This window comes from Limanda limanda, chromosome 18 (genome assembly GCF_963576545.1).
Source record: "Limanda limanda chromosome 18, fLimLim1.1, whole genome shotgun sequence".
Lineage (NCBI taxonomy): Eukaryota > Metazoa > Chordata > Actinopteri > Pleuronectiformes > Pleuronectidae > Limanda > Limanda limanda.
Window position 1 is genome coordinate 18,587,473 of NC_083653.1, and position 17,565 is coordinate 18,605,037.

Sequence of the window (17,565 nt, forward strand, 5' to 3'; positions counted from 1 at the left end):
TGAGACTTGCATGCAGAGTGTGTATTTGTACCTGTCTCTCAAGTTTCCAATTTAAAGAGTTGGTCTAACAGACACAGGGTGGAGGGAATTTTTATGCCATGGATTTTCTGTGTTTCAGGTCAAGGTGGAGGCTTCCTGGGACTCGACGGTTCATGACTGCCCACAGCTGAGTCGCGTGGCGTCGGCCGACCAGAGGGTCTACCTGACGGTCCTGGCTGTGGTTCAGCTGAGCCACCCGGCCCACATGCAGCTGATCCTCAGAAAACGCATCTGTGTTAATGTCACTGGAAGACAGGTAGGTAACCCCAGGAGGCAAATTGGGAGGACTGAGCTGACACAACTACATCTATGCATTCTCCTCTCAATAATTCCATGTCTAGTAATTAGATGAGTAGATATGAGAAAATGATATTGTGGGTTTGTGTGGCAGGGTTTTGCACAGAGTCTGCTGAAGAGGATGTCCCATCGCAGCACCATCCCCGGCTGTGGGGTCACATTTGAAATCGTCTCTAACATCCCAGGGGTAAGAACCAAATCTTATATCTTTTTATTTTTATAATTAAACAATAATATCAAGATTCATGAGCAACTGCATATTCATCCCAGAAAAATCTAGAAAACAAATAAACAGGGAGAGCAGATCATGGAACAAGAAATTATCAATGGCTGAGGGATTTAAGAAAAAGTTCAGATACATAACGCTGTGTTCAGTTTTTGTATCTTTTATGCAATCTTTTTTATTTTTGAATCATTCAATTTTTTTTAATTACACCATGTGAGATGTTTAGAGGGACAACATCCCAATTATTGGGGCTCTTAACTACTCTGAGACGTCTGACATGTGTACCTGATTGCACGCAGCTGTTTGTAAGACGTCAGACAGAGAGACATGTTGGAAAACATTTGTTTATCCTGAGTTACATATTTCAAAAACTTTTTATTTTTAATTTAAGTAACTAATAACTAAAGCTGTCAAGCAGAAAGTAAAATATTTCTTAAAGAATAAAAATGATTTCCCATTAATTATCTGGACTTTGGAGGTCTGCCATATACTAATTTGTCCAGCCACAGTTTCATAATGAACCAAAATAATTTTCTATCTTTCTTATGAGAAATGTTTGATGTTTTTTTTTGCTCTGCTGCTGCATTGTGAAGCTGTGTGCAGCACATTCAGGCCTCATAGTTTCAGCTAAAGTGTTGTGCATACCCTCAAGTGGTGTGCAGTTCTCTCTCTCTCTCTCTCTCACATGAGAACATCCACTCTTTAGTCTGTGTCCCTTTGAATCTGTTGCATGTGAGAGGGCTGTTTGTGCATGTGAACCCCTGCTACCTCCATAGATTTAATAAGTTCAGTGGAAAACACAGGAGAGAAAATGATATAGAACTCCTGTAATCATGTTGACTAACAAAACAAAAACATAACCTTGGCAGTTGGTAAAAATAGTAAAACCTGAACCACAGAAAGTATTTTTGAGCAGCAGATTTACAAGTGTCTGGCAGGATTTTATCTTTCCTCAGTTTTCTCAATAAGAGACCACAGCCTTATCTTCTGCTGCCAAGTCGTCTGCTGGTTAGAGGCTGGATGCTAGTGCACTCAGCCTGTAGAAAGTATCTCCATTAAGTTATTAAAACTGATTTGTTTAAGTCTTGTAATAAAACAAAGGTGAGTGGTCAAGTGATATAAAATAAAACCAAACCGGAGTGAAAAGACTTTGATCACATTGATCACACATTGGCCCTAATGCTCTGTACCCCTGCTCTCACAGGACATCCATGGTCCAGAGGACAGGGAGATGTTGGCGCGGCTCGCTGCCAGCGCTGAGGACGACCAGTCAGCCGACAGTGAGGCGGCTATAGAGAAATACCTCCGGAGCGTCCTGGCTGTGGAGAACATCCTCACTCTGGACCGTCTCAGACAGGTCAGGAATTGTTCTTCACAAACACTTACATGGATTCGATAAATCATTTTGTATTTAATCATCATTTAGCTCATTCAGAATACCAAGACGTCACTAGTCACTCATTAAACATGAGCATATGAAATCTTTTTTTCCCTCTTCATGTAGTTCATTATATTTATTATATTTTCAGAGTAAAAACACAAAGTTGCAGTCTCTATACATTTTACAAATACATATTCTCATACAATTTCTAATTTATTTGGTGTGTGTGTGTGTGTGTGTGTAGGAGGTGGCTGTAAAGGAGCAGATGGGGGTCAGAGGGAAACCTCCCAGACGCTGCCTGAGCTCTCCAAACATCCACAGGGTAAGGGAGGATTTATTCTGATCTCAACATTAAAGGATTAGTTCAGGTTTATTTTCAAACAGGATGGTTGCGAAACATCGACATCTTCAGACCTGGCATTAACATCGGTCCTGAGAGATCTCACCACAAGCAAACAGTGTGGAGCTCCTCTGATCTCACCTGGTATTCAAAGTATGTCTCCTGTGACAACTTGTGATCAGATCGCACTTCCCCACTCTATATCCAAATAATCACGTATGTCATTTCTATTTGCAATAACCAAATGTTGTTTTTACTCAATGTCACTGTGTTTGTGGTTGAGAGTGTTAGTGTCTGTGTGTTGGCACAAGATAAAGTGTGAAGAGTCACGAGGGGTTGAATGAGTTTGGTGCAGCCCAGATGTGAAGAAGGATTTTTAACAATTTAATTATAATTAATAATATGTTTTAAATATCAGTCATTATTTGGTGATCAGTGTTGATATTGTGGCTCTGGCCCTGAACAAATCAACATGTGGACACTGAGAAGCGTAAAGATAAGTTTGGTTAAGGTCAGCGTACGTCCGCTGAGCAGGTGTTCCTTCATATGTGGCCCAGGACTGTTTGTGTTCACAGAGATGTGACCACATGCTTCCTTGACCACTTCCGAATGTGGTTTCAGTAATCAGATCTGAGGATGTATTGAGGAAACTTTTAGGTGCATTTAGAACTGAGAGTCGTCCACTTGAGATCACTCAGGACAAATGTTAATACCAGGTCTGAACGGGAGCAGACATAACAAAAAGCTGCAAATGGCATGAGTTACTTGCAATAGTATATAAAATACACTATATTAATATAATATAAATCAAATATTTTGGGAAAAAAAAAAAATTAGCAGCTTTGTCTGAGGCTGATCTGCTGTCCCCCCCCTTTGTGTATTAGGGTCTTTTTCCCTCCCTTTCTTATGGGTTAGTGATGATGTTAGTTTATGTTTAGATGTCACATAAATATAGAGTTAGGTTGGTCTAATGGTAATGATTGCAGAAAACGATTGGTCAGAGTTACAAGTACAAATCAGAGGAAACGACAACACGTAACTACTGCTCACCACAACTTGCCTGTTGCTCGCTTCTGTTCTGGAGTGAAGGTGTTTTGTTTAGTTTTTTACCTGACTCCTTACTGTTCTGTTAACCTATCTACCTGCTGTTAACCTGTCTTACTGATGTTAACCAGTCTACCTACTTTTAACCTGTCTTATTGCTGTTAACCAGTCTACCTGCTGTTAACCAGTCTACCCATTGTTAACCTGTCTACCTACTGTTAACCTGTCTACCTGTTGGTACCCAGTCTACCCGCTGTTAACCTGTCTTACTGCTGTTAACCTGCCTTACTAACACCTGAGCTCTGAACCTCTCTCTAACCAGCTGACAGCCAGTACTCTGGATCTCTACTCCTGTTCTTATCAGCTCAATGACTTCAATGTGAGTCCTGTCTACTAAACCTCCTATGTTTATCAACATTTCTTATAGTATTAACACTGTTTTTCATCTTTTGTCCAAAATACTGGAAGGTTTTACCTTTCCAGGCTATAAACACTGAAGAATAAGGAGGGGAAATTCAATTTCTCATTGAGATTTCTCATCTCTTAGATTGCTCATTGTTCTGAGACATTTCTAAATGATAATACCATTCATATATTAACACAACACCGGCACATAAAAGAAATTTATGCTTGTGTTGACCTGCAAAGACACTTCTAATGTTTCAATTGTGTATCACAAGCGTGGAGTTCAGGATGACTTCAAAAACTAGAGTCTTTTCTGCCTCTGTAGGTTGATAGATAAATGGACATATGTAAAGATGGATATAGCTATAGATAGATGCATAGAGGGATAGATATAGATATATAGATTGATAGATGTGTAGATAAGTGAAAAAATAAGTTAAATTAATGGGTATTGGGTTGAACAATAAAGTTAGAAAATAGAAAGAGATAGATATATATTAATTAATGAATATATATAATAGATGAGAGGTTAAAATCAATAGCTAAATTGTGACTTAATTACAAAAAATATAAATGCCATGCACTACTAATTTAAGTAAGTAGCTGAAACTAATGGATAAATGGTAACTGGACAATGTCCCGTCAGTGTTGTTGCAATTCTTTTTGTAACCAATAGAGTCTGCTAAAGGTCACAGATTATTGGAACGCTGCTTTCAGCTGTGGGTGTGGGTATCTAAGTCCTCTCTCATGAGTTTTCCTTGTGTCTGTGTGTGTGTGTGTGTGTGTGTGTGTGTGTGTGTGCGTGCATGTGCAGAGCTGGAAGAGCCACCAGGATCTGTGTGTGGTTCCTCCTCCGTCCAGACGCACACTGCCCAGTTCCATTACCCAGAATCTGAACCCAGAAGCAGGTACGACTAATAAAACCTTCATCTTCTAACCCATTCTCTCTGTGGCTTTTAATCATTTTACTCCTTTTTTGCTTCCTTCAATGTCATTAGGGCTCTTTTTGATGCTTTAGCCCGTGGCCAACTTTGTCTTTGCCGTTGTCTCTTAATTCGAATCTTAATTCAGCACTTGTTTCCCTCTTTGCTCACACATTTTTCTCTGTTTAAAACACTTTTATCTTTTATCTGTCCTTTTTTACCTCCACTTCTGCTCCTGTAACCTCCTCTATCAGTGCACTCAGGCTTCGCTGCATCTTATCTCCCCTCAGTGAAGGCCGTGCCCAAGCTGCTGAAGTCACTGCTTCCTGGTGTGAAGGAAGATAGCGGCACCCAGTCAGTTGTCCATCAGCAGGTACTTTCATTCAGTCCGCTCATCATGCTTTGAAATTTATGCTCGTATTCTGCTTGCTTTTCTTATCTGGGATTTAAAGTTTATATGCGTCATTGCAGCCTGAATCTAAATATACCCTCTACTCATCAGCAGCAAGTCCTATTTCTTCCGTTGCCATGGAAACAGAGCTTATGTAGATGGAAACACAGATGATAAACAGATAAAGTGTAAATGCCTCAGTGCCCAAGATAAGTGGTTTTCAGAAGTTTGCAAAAATAAAGCCGATAAACTTCATCATAAACAAGGAATACAAAAACTGTGATTTGTGTCGACCTTAAATCGTCTTTTAAAGGTTGTGAGGCAGAACTTGTTTTTTATTAAGTACACTAAGATACAATGGCTTCAATAAATAGACTATAGAGACTATAGCCAGAAGCAAGGGAGTCACAGAAAAGTCGGCGAGAAGGTGGGATGTATCTCTTTTGAGCTTTTCCTGGATTACCAACCCCAGCTTGAATTCAGTGCTTTGTAGAAGCCTCTGAAGCATAAATGCCAGCTTCCAGTCGTGTTGGGTGAGTCTCTACAAGCTTTGAACTCCTGGATCATCCTCTCAGATCCTCTCAAGCTCCGTCAGATTGGCTGGGAAGTGTCTGTTATCTGTCATCTTCAGGTTTTTCCAAAAAATGTTCTATGGAGACTTTAGCAAGAACACTCCAGGACAGTTTGAACCTCGTCCTGAAGTCATTCAAGCATTTCCTTGCTGTATCTAGTCTCAGACTGTGTTCCCTCTAGAGCAGGTGTTTTTTTGTTTTTGGCTCAATTACTCCCTTACTATATTCTGACCAGTTGCCCAGTCTCCCTGCCACTTATTAGAAGCCCCTAACAGATGCTGCCATCCCCATGCTTAACAGCAGAAATGGTGTTACCCATAGGGTTTGGATTTCTGCTCAATAAACCTGTGTCTCATCAGATCAGACCATTGTTTCCCTCTTGCTCTCTATGTGCATAGAAGGCCATTTTGCAAACTCCAACCAGGCTGTCATATGGCCTTTAGTTAAAGAGCTTTCTGTCTCGCTGCTCTACCATAAACCTGATTGATGATGTGCTGCAGAGATGGTGGTTTAAACACGTTCTCTTATCTCTGCAGAGCAACTTCTGAAGCTCTGGTTGACTCCTTGGTCACCTCCCTGACCAAGAACATTCTTGCCTGGTTACTCAGTTCAGCTAATTGTCAAACTCTAAGAAGAGTCTTGATGGTTCCAAAGAACACTCAGAGCTTTAGACTGTATATGAGCTGGGCCTCATCACAGTGTTACCTCAGATGTCTACAGAGAATTCCTGAGACTTCATAGCTCCAATCAAGTTTATGACAAGGGTAACAAAGGCAAACAGGATGACCACAGTTTGATGTGACCTAGCAAGCGGTCTGAATACTTTTGTAAATAAGAGATTTTTAAGAACATTTCTGAAAGCACCTAATGTCACAATTTCATATACGTTTTCCTCGTACGAGAAGCGGAGGTAATTTCTGGTTTCATCACATTTTCATTGGTTTCATTTCTGGTCAATGCAAAAGTCAATGAACCAATCTTTTCTAAAAGTAGAAAACATTACCATCATCTTCACATTTATAAAGCCTGGGAGCATAGTTGAACATTTTTTAGATAGATTTCAGTTTTTTGTGACTTACTTTAATGTCACTAGACGTCTCGAGACGTTCATAAAGTGAAAACGTCTCAGTCTCTGCTGCTTCACCTTGGACCATTCGGTTTGAAATCGGTCCCTCGCGTCCACAAGCTTCCTGGAAGTTCACTTCTAAATTGCTGGAGTACTCTTTACTACTTAGGTGGTGGAGATGAACTTTTTGAAACCACTCAACTCAATCAAATATTCCTGCAGTGTCTCATCTCATCTTACAAATAGAATAATCAGCAAAAGATCTTCCAAAGAGACCCTGTTATTATAAATAGCATCATATCATTAACAGTAGTATTTGCTGCCAGTCACGGTTTCAGTATCTGTTTCATACAGAAAGTAATACACTGACAAATGTATCAAGAATGAACGTGACTTTTTGAGTCATTACATTTGTTGTTCAAAACCAGGTAACTCGACAACTTGGGCAAAGAATGAAATGATCAGTTCGCACAGAACAAATTGGATTCCCGTGAGTGATTGACATGCTTGTAAAGAGCAGACGTTCTACAAACATCCCCCGCCGCGACGTCAGCTCACTGCGTGTAGAGGAGGTTTCATTAGCAGCAGGTGAACTTCACCCCCACCACCCATAACACTCCTTCACCTCCTCCTCATGTGCTGATCTCCAATCATGTGCCAGAGAGACTCCGGAGTCGGCAGCTTTGTCAAAGCAACCACTGATTTGTCTGATTAGAAGCGTGAGTCGCTGGGGGAAGCTAATCTCGGAAATCACTTGCCGCAGTGTTTGGTTGGAATGGAAACGAATCGGGTCCTCGATGGTTCATTGTTTGAGGCCATAAGCCTTTCTCACTGCAGTATTGTGAACTTTGAATGGATGAGCTATTGATTGTAGCCATGATCCTAAAATCGGGATCAGTACAGTGAACAGATTTATGTTAGACATCCCACATCGAAAGATTTAACATGTCTGGTGATGTAAGACTGTATTTATTTACACCACTTCCTTTGAACTACTCCCATGTTAGAAAACCCAGAAACTGTGTGTAGACTGGGAGTCAAAATCACTTCACTCACAAAAATAAGAATTTGAGAGGTGACTCACTTGACTTTTAAGCAAAAACAATTGAAGTCTCATTTAGATGAGGCTTGTGTTGTTTTTATTGTATAAACATATATTATGTGTATTTATATCTTTATGTATTTCATATTTTGAAAGGAGTCAGTCATTTCCCATAACATATTGGCACTGTTTAAGCTGTTGCTTGAACAGGAGTAAGGAGGACTTAAATTGCCTCCAACAAGAAGGAAATGTTTTTGTCTGCATTTGTCTGTTAGTCAGCAGCATTACACAAAAACCACAGGACAGATTATCATTGAGCATTTTGTGACGTCAGGGCTGCATCTGAGTTAAACACTCATCATGATTAATATTCTGTGTGTGTTAAGCACACAGACGCACAATTGTGTTAAATTATTAAATATCTTAAAATATCTTCAGATATTTGTTTTTTTTAATTACCATCGTCAAAACGTGAAAAAAACTCGAGAAGCAAGTCACACAGTATTTAATCAGCTGACAGATCATATTAAGTGAGAAAGAGCTAACTTGAATACTGAATAGGGTGAAATGATAACGGTGCAATTATAATTAGGGTGCAATTATCCTGATTGTTTTATCAGTTTATCCTGATTATCTGTCTGAGTGATCTGATGAGCAAATATTTTCATTAGACTTTCTGCATCACATGTCAACATCTTCGCTGCTGATTACTGAACTAAATGAACTATTTTAATCCTTTTCAATATATTTGATAACAAACTGATTATTCACATTCATAAAACATGTCTGTGCAGCAGCAATAAAGTAGATGACCAACAGGGATGGATACGTAATGTAGATTAGTTTTCATTTAAGCAGAACAGTTTGATGATCAGCCCCAAGTATCTGCTGTCTAGTTAACTCCGAGATTAACTTCTTTCCTCTGCTGACTCTATTTCTGTTCCACTGTCAGACTGAAGCCTGATTCATAATTCTCCCTGAGCAGCTAAACCTCACCTGACACACACACACACACACACACACACACACACACACACACACACACACACACACACACACACACACACACACACACACACACACACACACACACACACACACACACACACACACACACACACACACACACACACACACACACACACACACTCAGTCAGTCAGTCAGTCAGTCAGTCAGTCAGTCAGTCAGTCAGTCAGTCAGTCAGTCAGTCAGTCAGTCAGTCAGTCAGTCAGTCAGTCAGTCAGTCAGTCAGTCAGTCAGTCAGTCAGTCAGTCAGTCAGTCAGTCAGTCAGTCAGTCAGTCAGTCAGTCAGTCAGTCAGTCAGTCAGTCAGTCAGTCAGTCAGTCAGTCAGTCAGTCAGTCAGTCAGTCAGTCAGTCAGTCAGTCAGTCAGTCAGTCAGTCAGTCAGTCAGTCAGTCAGTCAGTCAGTCAGTCAGTCAGTCAGTCAGTCAGTCAGTCAGTCAGTCAGTCAGTCAGTCAGTCAGTCAGTCAGTCAGTCAGTCAGTCAGTCAGTCAGTCAGTCAGTCAGTCAGTCAGTCAGTCAGTCAGTCAGTCAGTCAGTCAGTCAGTCAGTCAGTCAGTCAGTCAGTCAGTCAGTCAGTCAGTCAGTCAGTCAGTCAGTCAGTCAGTCAGTCAGTCAGTCAGTCAGTCAGTCAGTCAGTCAGTCAGTCAGTCAGTCAGTCAGTCAGTCAGTCAGTCAGTCAGTCAGTCAGTCAGTCAGTCAGTCAGTCAGTCAGTCAGTCAGTCAGTCAGTCAGTCAGTCAGTCAGTCAGTCAGTCAGTCAGTCAGTCAGTCAGTCAGTCAGTCAGTCAGTCAGTCAGTCAGTCAGTCAGTCAGTCAGTCAGTCAGTCAGTCAGTCAGTCAGTCAGTCAGTCAGTCAGTCAGTCAGTCAGTCAGTCAGTCAGTCAGTCAGTCAGTCAGTCAGTCAGTCAGTCAGTCAGTCAGTCAGTCAGTCAGTCAGTCAGTCAGTCAGTCAGTCAGTCAGTCAGTCAGTCAGTCAGTCAGTCAGTCAGTCAGTCAGTCAGTCAGTCAGTCAGTCAGTCAGTCAGTCAGTCAGTCAGTCAGTCAGTCAGTCAGTCAGTCAGTCAGTCAGTCAGTCAGTCAGTCAGTCAGTCAGTCAGTCAGTCAGTCAGTCAGTCAGTCAGTCAGTCAGTCAGTCAGTCAGTCAGTCAGTCAGTCAGTCAGTCAGTCAGTCAGTCAGTCAGTCAGTCAGTCAGTCAGTCAGTCAGTCAGTCAGTCAGTCAGTCAGTCAGTCAGTCAGTCAGTCAGTCAGTCAGTCAGTCAGTCAGTCAGTCAGTCAGTCAGTCAGTCAGTCAGTCAGTCAGTCAGTCAGTCAGTCAGTCAGTCAGTCAGTCAGTCAGTCAGTCAGTCAGTCAGTCAGTCAGTCAGTCAGTCAGTCAGTCAGTCAGTCAGTCAGTCAGTCAGTCAGTCAGTCAGTCAGTCAGTCAGTCAGTCAGTCAGTCAGTCAGTCAGTCAGTCAGTCAGTCAGTCAGTCAGTCAGGTTAATGACTGGGTTTGGAGACCTACAGGCTCACATTAACATCTAATCTTCAGGTGGAGCCCAACAGAAATGATTCCGACTCGCTCACGATTCCATCTTGAAATCTGCTAGACAGCCTCTCAGTGCAAATGTACAGATTGTTTTTCTCTGAAGTGACATTCATTTCTTTTGAACTCACTTCCAGTCGCAGAACTTGCCGCGCATCATCGTGCAGTCAGCCAGCGTCGAAGAGGGCATGAGCAAACATCAGCAGCTGGTAAGTTCTGGGGCCATTTGTTCTGTTGTAGGTGTCAGTGTGAACCGGGAGGGAGGGCCCTGAACTCTTTTATCTTCTGGGTGTGGCCAGGCTCTGCTTTCTCTCAGTGTTGGATTGTAAATAAAGATGGATGACGTGTTTTTACTCCATTGTTCAAAAGTAAAACAAAAATATCCCTTATGCTAGTGCAGCCATCTTGCATTTTTCAGCGCTGTACTCATCCTGGTGTCAAGATGGGGTATCAAGGTCCCGCCCTATACATGCTTAGCCAATCGTGTGCCAGTCTAATCTGTCAATTATGAGATGTCATCATGTTTTTATAGCATCAGCCACTCAATTAAAGCTACCTGAGAAAAATGTATTTGAGGTGTACTTTCACATTTTAGTTTGGTCCCTGTCCCATCCTCTTATCATGGAGGATGCAGTTAAGGGGGTGTAATGGATAGGTTTTTATTGGTAGTCTAGTACAGTTGGAGTCTATTGCCATCTTGATTTTTTTTTTGTCAATGTCTCAAGCAGGAAGTCAGCTTCTGGGTTACTAATACAATTGTTGCCTCAATCCACCCCCAGGTTCCCCTTGAGGAAATCATTCCTGCCGACCTCCAAGCAGAGCTGCCCCGATCCGTTCCTCTCCCACCGCCCATCATCCCAGAACAGGCGGAAGAATCCACCCACAGCCCAGTGAGCGAAGCTTCCAGTGGATACATGTCGACCAGCATATCTACAGTCACACTATCAGACGTCTACACACTGAGCTGGGACCTGCCCCAGACATCAGGATTTGAGACGGTGCCTGATGAAGAGGAAGAGGACACTACATTTACACAATCTGTTACTTACCCAGAATCCCTCCTGGTGGAACACCCGGAGCCTCAGGAGGAATCGCAGGGTTTGAACGACGAAGCAGCTGCAGACAAGATTGACTTGCCACCAGCCGAATTACACAATACTCCATCAGAGTCAAATCTGAGTCTCGAGGAACCACATCAGTTTCCATCAGTCAGTTTGAAGGAGGAAGGAATGCCTGATCCAGCAGAAGAATCACATCTACCAGACCAGACCGAACCATCTGAAGACCAAACTGCTGACCAGATTGGATCAGACCATTTGGAGCCTCTCTTTGATTCGGTGGAAGTCGAGCAGAATGAAACAAAACAGGCAGAATTGTTGCAAACACCCGTCTCAAAATCAGAGACCCCACAGGAGACAGAAGAATCAGATCTACCAGACCAGGCCGAACCATCTGAAGACTCCACTGCTGACCAGATTGGATTAGACCATTCGGAGCCTCTCAGTGATTCAGTGGAAGTCAAGCAGAATGAAACCAAACAGGCAGAATTGTTACAAACACCCGTCTCAAAATCAGAGACCCCACAGGAGACAGAAGAACCCGAGCTACCTGCTACAGATGAGACAGAAGCAGGAATCCCCCTGCTTGATGAAACACAACCGTCAGGGCAGGAAGATCAAAATCAGCCTCAGCAACCCGAAGAAGAAGAGGCAACCTTTGACAGGTTTCAAGATCCAGCTCCAAACCTGATCCCAGTTTTGACATCAGCTGACTCGGTTCTTCAAGATTCCTCAGAGCAACAATCAAACGCTGAGGCCTCATACCCTATCGACACCTCAGTCCTGACCTCAACCTCAGAAGCAGATGAAGTGCAAGAAGAATCGCCCGCCGATGAATCTGTGAAAGCTCCAGCAGCCCCCACTCCTCTGTCCAGCGTTCAACCTTCCAATTCTGCTGCCTCAGCGGCCAACCCCTTCCAGATCCAGAAAGTCAAGTCTTCGGACCTCAAGTCCTTTCATGTGATAATGGATGAGGAGCCGAGCAGTCACGGGGAGGAGGCCAGCAGCCATGGAAGTGGACTCCACCTCTCTGTGCCAATGGAAAACCTGGAGATCATCTCTGATTCTGAGGAAGGAGACGTAACTTCTATAATTATCCCTGAATGGTTGAAAGAAGGGGAGTTTGTAACTGTGGGGACCAACAAGAGTGGAACCGTGCGATATGTGGGACCCACTGATTTTGCGCAGGGTACCTGGGTGGGCGTGGAACTGGAGGTACCAGCAGGTGAGGACAACAGACCTCTGTCTTCAAGGTTTTTCTGTCAAATTGAACATCTAACCAACTTTTCTTGACCTTTCTCCAGGCAAGAACGACGGCTCAGTGGGCGGCAAGCAGTACTTCCAATGCAACCCCGGCTATGGGGTGTTGGTACGGCCCGACCGAGTGTCCCGCGGCGGCGCCAAACGCCATCGCCAGAAGAAAAAGCGCCACAGTGCCAACCTGTCGGGATCGAGCCCTAACCTGGCGGCCCTCACCGCTCTGGCCAAAGGAGAACCTGGCGGGGGGGCCGGGGGCAGCCGCAGCAGAGGAGAGAACCGCAAGTCCTGGAACACCTGAGAGGCTTTGTATCTGCGAACAGCTGATTGCTGCACCCCCACTCAGACGTCACTTACGTTTTCAGAAGCCACTGTGTTTTATCTGAGCAGATTCACCACAGAATTCACTTAGCTCTACGAGTTGGGGCCACGAGTAGTTGCCTCTTGCTCTTCTGTTGAAAGCCCTGTTCAAGCTGTTATTTTACCACCTGATGTACCAAGTGATGGAAACCTTCAGAGAGCTGTTGAATGTCTTATTGGAAAATGTGAATGTTTCAGATATGCAATTTTCTTTTTAGTTAATTTAACTTTTAATGGTGGATGTTTCATTTTGTATTTATTCGAGACACGTTAGATAACAGAACACTGCCTCAAAATCATCAAATTTCTTTTATCTTTTAACATTTTAATGTCTTCCTGCCAGGAAAAAAGTATCTTTGTGTAAGGGTCAGTTATTAAAAGTAGTTTAAACACACTGGATTATGACTCTAAAGCTGCACAACACCTTCATGTGCTGATATATCTACTGTTCAAAAGAGAATATGCAGCTTGTTTGGATGGACTTAACTTTTCACTTGTGCCTTGAAATATGAAATACTGCTACTACTCAGCAAAAGTGCCTCAGTGCCACACCCCCACATTCTTTTGTCGACACGTTTAAAAATAAACTTCTTTTAGCTCTTGAAAGTGTTTTTCTACAGTTTTACAAACTTGCACTCGCTTTGCTGACAGATGCTACTGAAATGTTGCAACATGTTTTTAAATCCACTTTGTCTAAGTGTTTGTGTGTGATGATTGATTGGAAGTGACTTCATTTTTAAGAGGAATTAGATTTAATTAGATTTTTTTGTTAATTAATTCAATTACATTGTGTGTGGGAGCCTTGTGATTTGTCCATGAGGACATTTGAGGGATTTTGTTTGTCGTAGTGAAATTGGTGAATCATTTTATGTATATGCATTCAAGCTGATCATTTTGTCCACCTTAATGCTTATTTATTTAAAGATGAAGACACTATATTGTTTATCATAAGCAAAAATCGTCTTTTTTAATGTTTGAATAAATAAAAACAGTAAACTTTAGTCTGCTCCTCAGCTTCTGTTTTATGTTTATTTGTATACAGATTTGAATATTTGCAACCAACACAAGAGTAAACCCAGAAACAGTCTCGTTGATATAGCTTTATTCTCTTGTACATTATATATATCATACTAAAATAAACACAAGTTAAAAAAATGAACAAAGGAACTGTACAAAAAATGTTTATATACTACATCTTAATTACAGAACAGTCTACTGTCCAAAAAAGGCACTAAATTCTGAAATGGGCAATACAGTAACTTGGAACATAACTAGATTGAAGATTGATACAACAGCATTCAGTCTTTCTCAGAGCTATATCGGGATGAGGTGGATGGTGTTTCACCGGGGACACAGACGGACATGGAGACGTGTTGACCCTGACACACCACAAGAGGACGCCCCTTCAGAGCAAGCACCGCTGATGGAGAAGAGCCCGTTTTAAGGTTTCAGTCAATCTCTTTTTCCCTGTTTTCTCCTGGAAAAGCACAGAATCTTCACTTCCTGAGCACCTTAGGGTTCTTTCTTCCATCCCATGAACATTTCTGTCAAGCTCGAACACTCTAATAAAATACTGCTGGATTAGAACTTGTACTTGCTAAATGGGCCGTGATGGCATCTCTCAAACATGAAGGCAATTAATAGAAGCTTTTGATACCGAGAGAATAATCTCAAAATGCGCTCTTCTGATTTGTTTCCCTTCCACACAAGATTTATAGGACTATTTCTAACACACAATATTCTTTATTATTGTCACACCAAACCCTTCAAGTAGAAAACACACTCAGTGCTTGGCAAGTGAGGAGTGTGAATCAGTTAATACAGGAATAGATCAACTCCTGTTTAAGATTTAGTTTTTGGTGTCTGTGGCAAAAATTATTAGTCCAAAGCACAATTTTTCTGTTTCCATTAACTTCAATATTAGGGCAATGGAACACAATGGAACCTTGAAAAGATAGAATTGTAGTTGTCATCAGAAATATAACAATATATTTGTGGCATATCATGATTTTAAATATATAAAGTCAATGTTAAAATGCTACATTTCTCGATGAAGTTTGGTGTGACATCCAAAAAAAATTCCACATTCTGGGGCTTTTATTTCACATGATGTCAGAAGCAACTGTGCTGAACTGTTTACTGACACCAGCCCCTTTTGGACGTTTTGTCTTTTCAAAGTGAGGCTTGCGGGAAGGAAGGTTAAATGTCAAGCTTAGTCTCAATTTTTCATAAGGTGCATCTTTTTTTCTTTAAATCTTTCACAAAATAGCTTACTAGCTCGGACACAAACGGGGGCGGAGACTGTTGTTCAGCCAAACAAAGGGTGACCCAAAAGAAAAAGAAACGGTTTTAAATGATGATAGAACAATAAGTTGGGAGAAATTAAAAAGCAAGAATAACAATAAAAGCATGTTTCATTTCAACAACATATGTCATTCTTTTTTTTTTACATTACCATAAAAACTGAGTATAAATACATATTGTTTTTAATCTTTCCACCCTTTCTTTTTGAAACAGAGGTCCCAGTCACTGTAACGCAGCTTTGTATATCTGGAAGAAGTAGAATTAAATAGTTCACTAGACTATAGCGCAGAGCTGGAAGATATCGTACTCGCAGGATCCTCACACGAGATTATTTCATAGGCCGCTTTCTGTCCTGGTCGACTGCTTTGTTTAAATCCTGCTTTGTAGAATATTTTCCCACTTATCCAAAACCATCTTTAAGGCAGCAGTTCCTTTAATAACATAGCTCCACATTCAGGGAAATGTGCTTCTCTGCTTTATTTTTTTTGTTGCCAAATAGACAACGCTCTCATGTCACTACGCTAAATAGGAAACCAAAGCTAGGAGTGTGTTAGCTTAGTAAAGATTGGAAGCAGAGGGGGACGGTAGGCTTGGCTAAAGGTTAAAATAAGTCTACTTACAGCTCATTACTTAACACTTACTTCAGGTATGTTTAATTCATACAAACACATGAACTGTAAAAAAAAAAAAAAAAAAAAAAAAAAGTTGATGTTTTTTGGCGGATGAAACGAAACGTGACACTAAAGCTAAGGTTAGCATAAAGACTGGAAGCAAGAGAAAACATTTTTCTTCCTGATTCTCTCCTAAACTTTTATTTGCTAGCATTATTTATTTAAAAGTCTGAAATAGGGATCAGGAAGTCCCTGTATACAACAAAATCAAACCACCAATTAAACGTCTTATTTTTACCCTTCATTTTTTGCATGACTAACTACCGCATGCTAATTAGTGAGCTTTAGAAAAGCTAATAGGTTTACCTTGAATGAAACAGACTAGCTGTTTCCCAGTCTTTGTACTAAGCTAAGCTAATGGCTACCGCTCTAGTTTCATATTTAGCACACGGACATGAGTGATAACAATCACATTTTCCCAAAAGATTCAAACTATTATTAAATCTTCCTCAACCTAAGGTAAAATCTCAAATATCAGTCTCAGACTGACAAAGTGCTAATACTTGACAAACACGCGTCTTAATACTCTTCATCTCTGCACGTGACTTTACAATGACCTTTAGTCAAAGATGGTTTTGAAAATTTCCACACGGGGCAAATAAAAAGAGAAAGAATACATGATCGATAATTATCTTCCAAATCACCACTTTAGGTATCTTGATTCTGATTCCCTTCAAAGTGCTGCTTCAACCATTGAGGCTTTAGAGATGTAAAAAACTAAAAAGAGTTTAAAAAAAACGCATAACAAGTCCTTCTGATGAACTCTAAACCATTTCCAGAGTGAATTTAGTCTAATTTCGATACCACCGATAGGAATAAAAAATCTTCTCAAAGCACATTTCTTTAGGCGATTATAAAGAGGCAGCGTCACGGAACGAGTAACGAGTATTAAATAGCTTAGGGGTTTTTTATCATTATGTCTGGCTGCTAATACCCATCTTTACTGACACAGGCCGGCTGTAGGGTGAAGCCCACACGAGGCTCCACTGAACATGATTAAACTACTACGTACACCGAAGGAGTTAGTAGAAATCGCTTTGGATCGACATGAACACCACTTTTAGATTAGTCTTAGCTTTGCCTCTTAGCTTTTTGCTCCAAGCATCTTTTCCTTTGGCATAGATGACATTTAAAACAAAGCACAGTTCCCCTTATTAGATTAGCTTAAGTTTGCGTGATTATCACATTGACCCTAAATTGATTCTCATAGCCTCAGGTATTCAACAACAGTATCACTGGGAAGCTAAATACCAAGGCAAATGACCGTATATCCAGTCACCAGTTGGGCTAAAAACAACAGGGAAATGCAATAAAAGGAGTAAAAACACTGCTGCTGTTGGATATAAACCTTCACATTAACATGTGCACTAAAAAGTTTATTATTCTTCCCTGTCAGGAAATAAACCTGCTGTATACGGCAAAAAGATAATGTGAGGTTGTCTGTGTGGAATTAAGGCTACGTCTTTTTATAGGTTTTCATCCAAGAGCAGCTCTACAGTAGGAAAACAAAGCCATTCCACAGAGGAATGTTAACTATAGAGGATGAGGACAGTGACGGGACAGTTCTGTCTCCCAACATGAGCCTGACTGACAGCCTCGGTGCCAGAGAGCGAGAGAAGGAAACGCCCTCCGTCCATCTTT

At 41.4% G+C, this 17,565-nt stretch overlaps 1 protein-coding gene across 1 annotated transcript in view; it reads left to right on the forward strand.

Moving 5' to 3' along the window:
* Positions 1-13,950, forward strand: part of LOC133024062 (kinesin-like protein KIF13B) — a 37,468-nt gene extending 23,518 nt beyond the window's left edge. Inside the window, exons 32-40 of the mRNA XM_061091024.1 lie at positions 119-295; positions 431-523; positions 1,767-1,919; positions 2,188-2,265; positions 4,547-4,640; positions 4,946-5,028; positions 10,412-10,483; positions 11,054-12,557; positions 12,637-13,950. Coding sequence (XP_060947007.1) covers positions 119-295; positions 431-523; positions 1,767-1,919; positions 2,188-2,265; positions 4,547-4,640; positions 4,946-5,028; positions 10,412-10,483; positions 11,054-12,557; positions 12,637-12,890 — 2,508 coding nt within the window. The 3' untranslated portion in view covers positions 12,891-13,950. The remainder of the gene's footprint in view (positions 1-118; positions 296-430; positions 524-1,766; positions 1,920-2,187; positions 2,266-4,546; positions 4,641-4,945; positions 5,029-10,411; positions 10,484-11,053; positions 12,558-12,636) is intronic.
* The last annotated feature ends 3,615 nt before the right edge of the window (positions 13,951-17,565 follow it).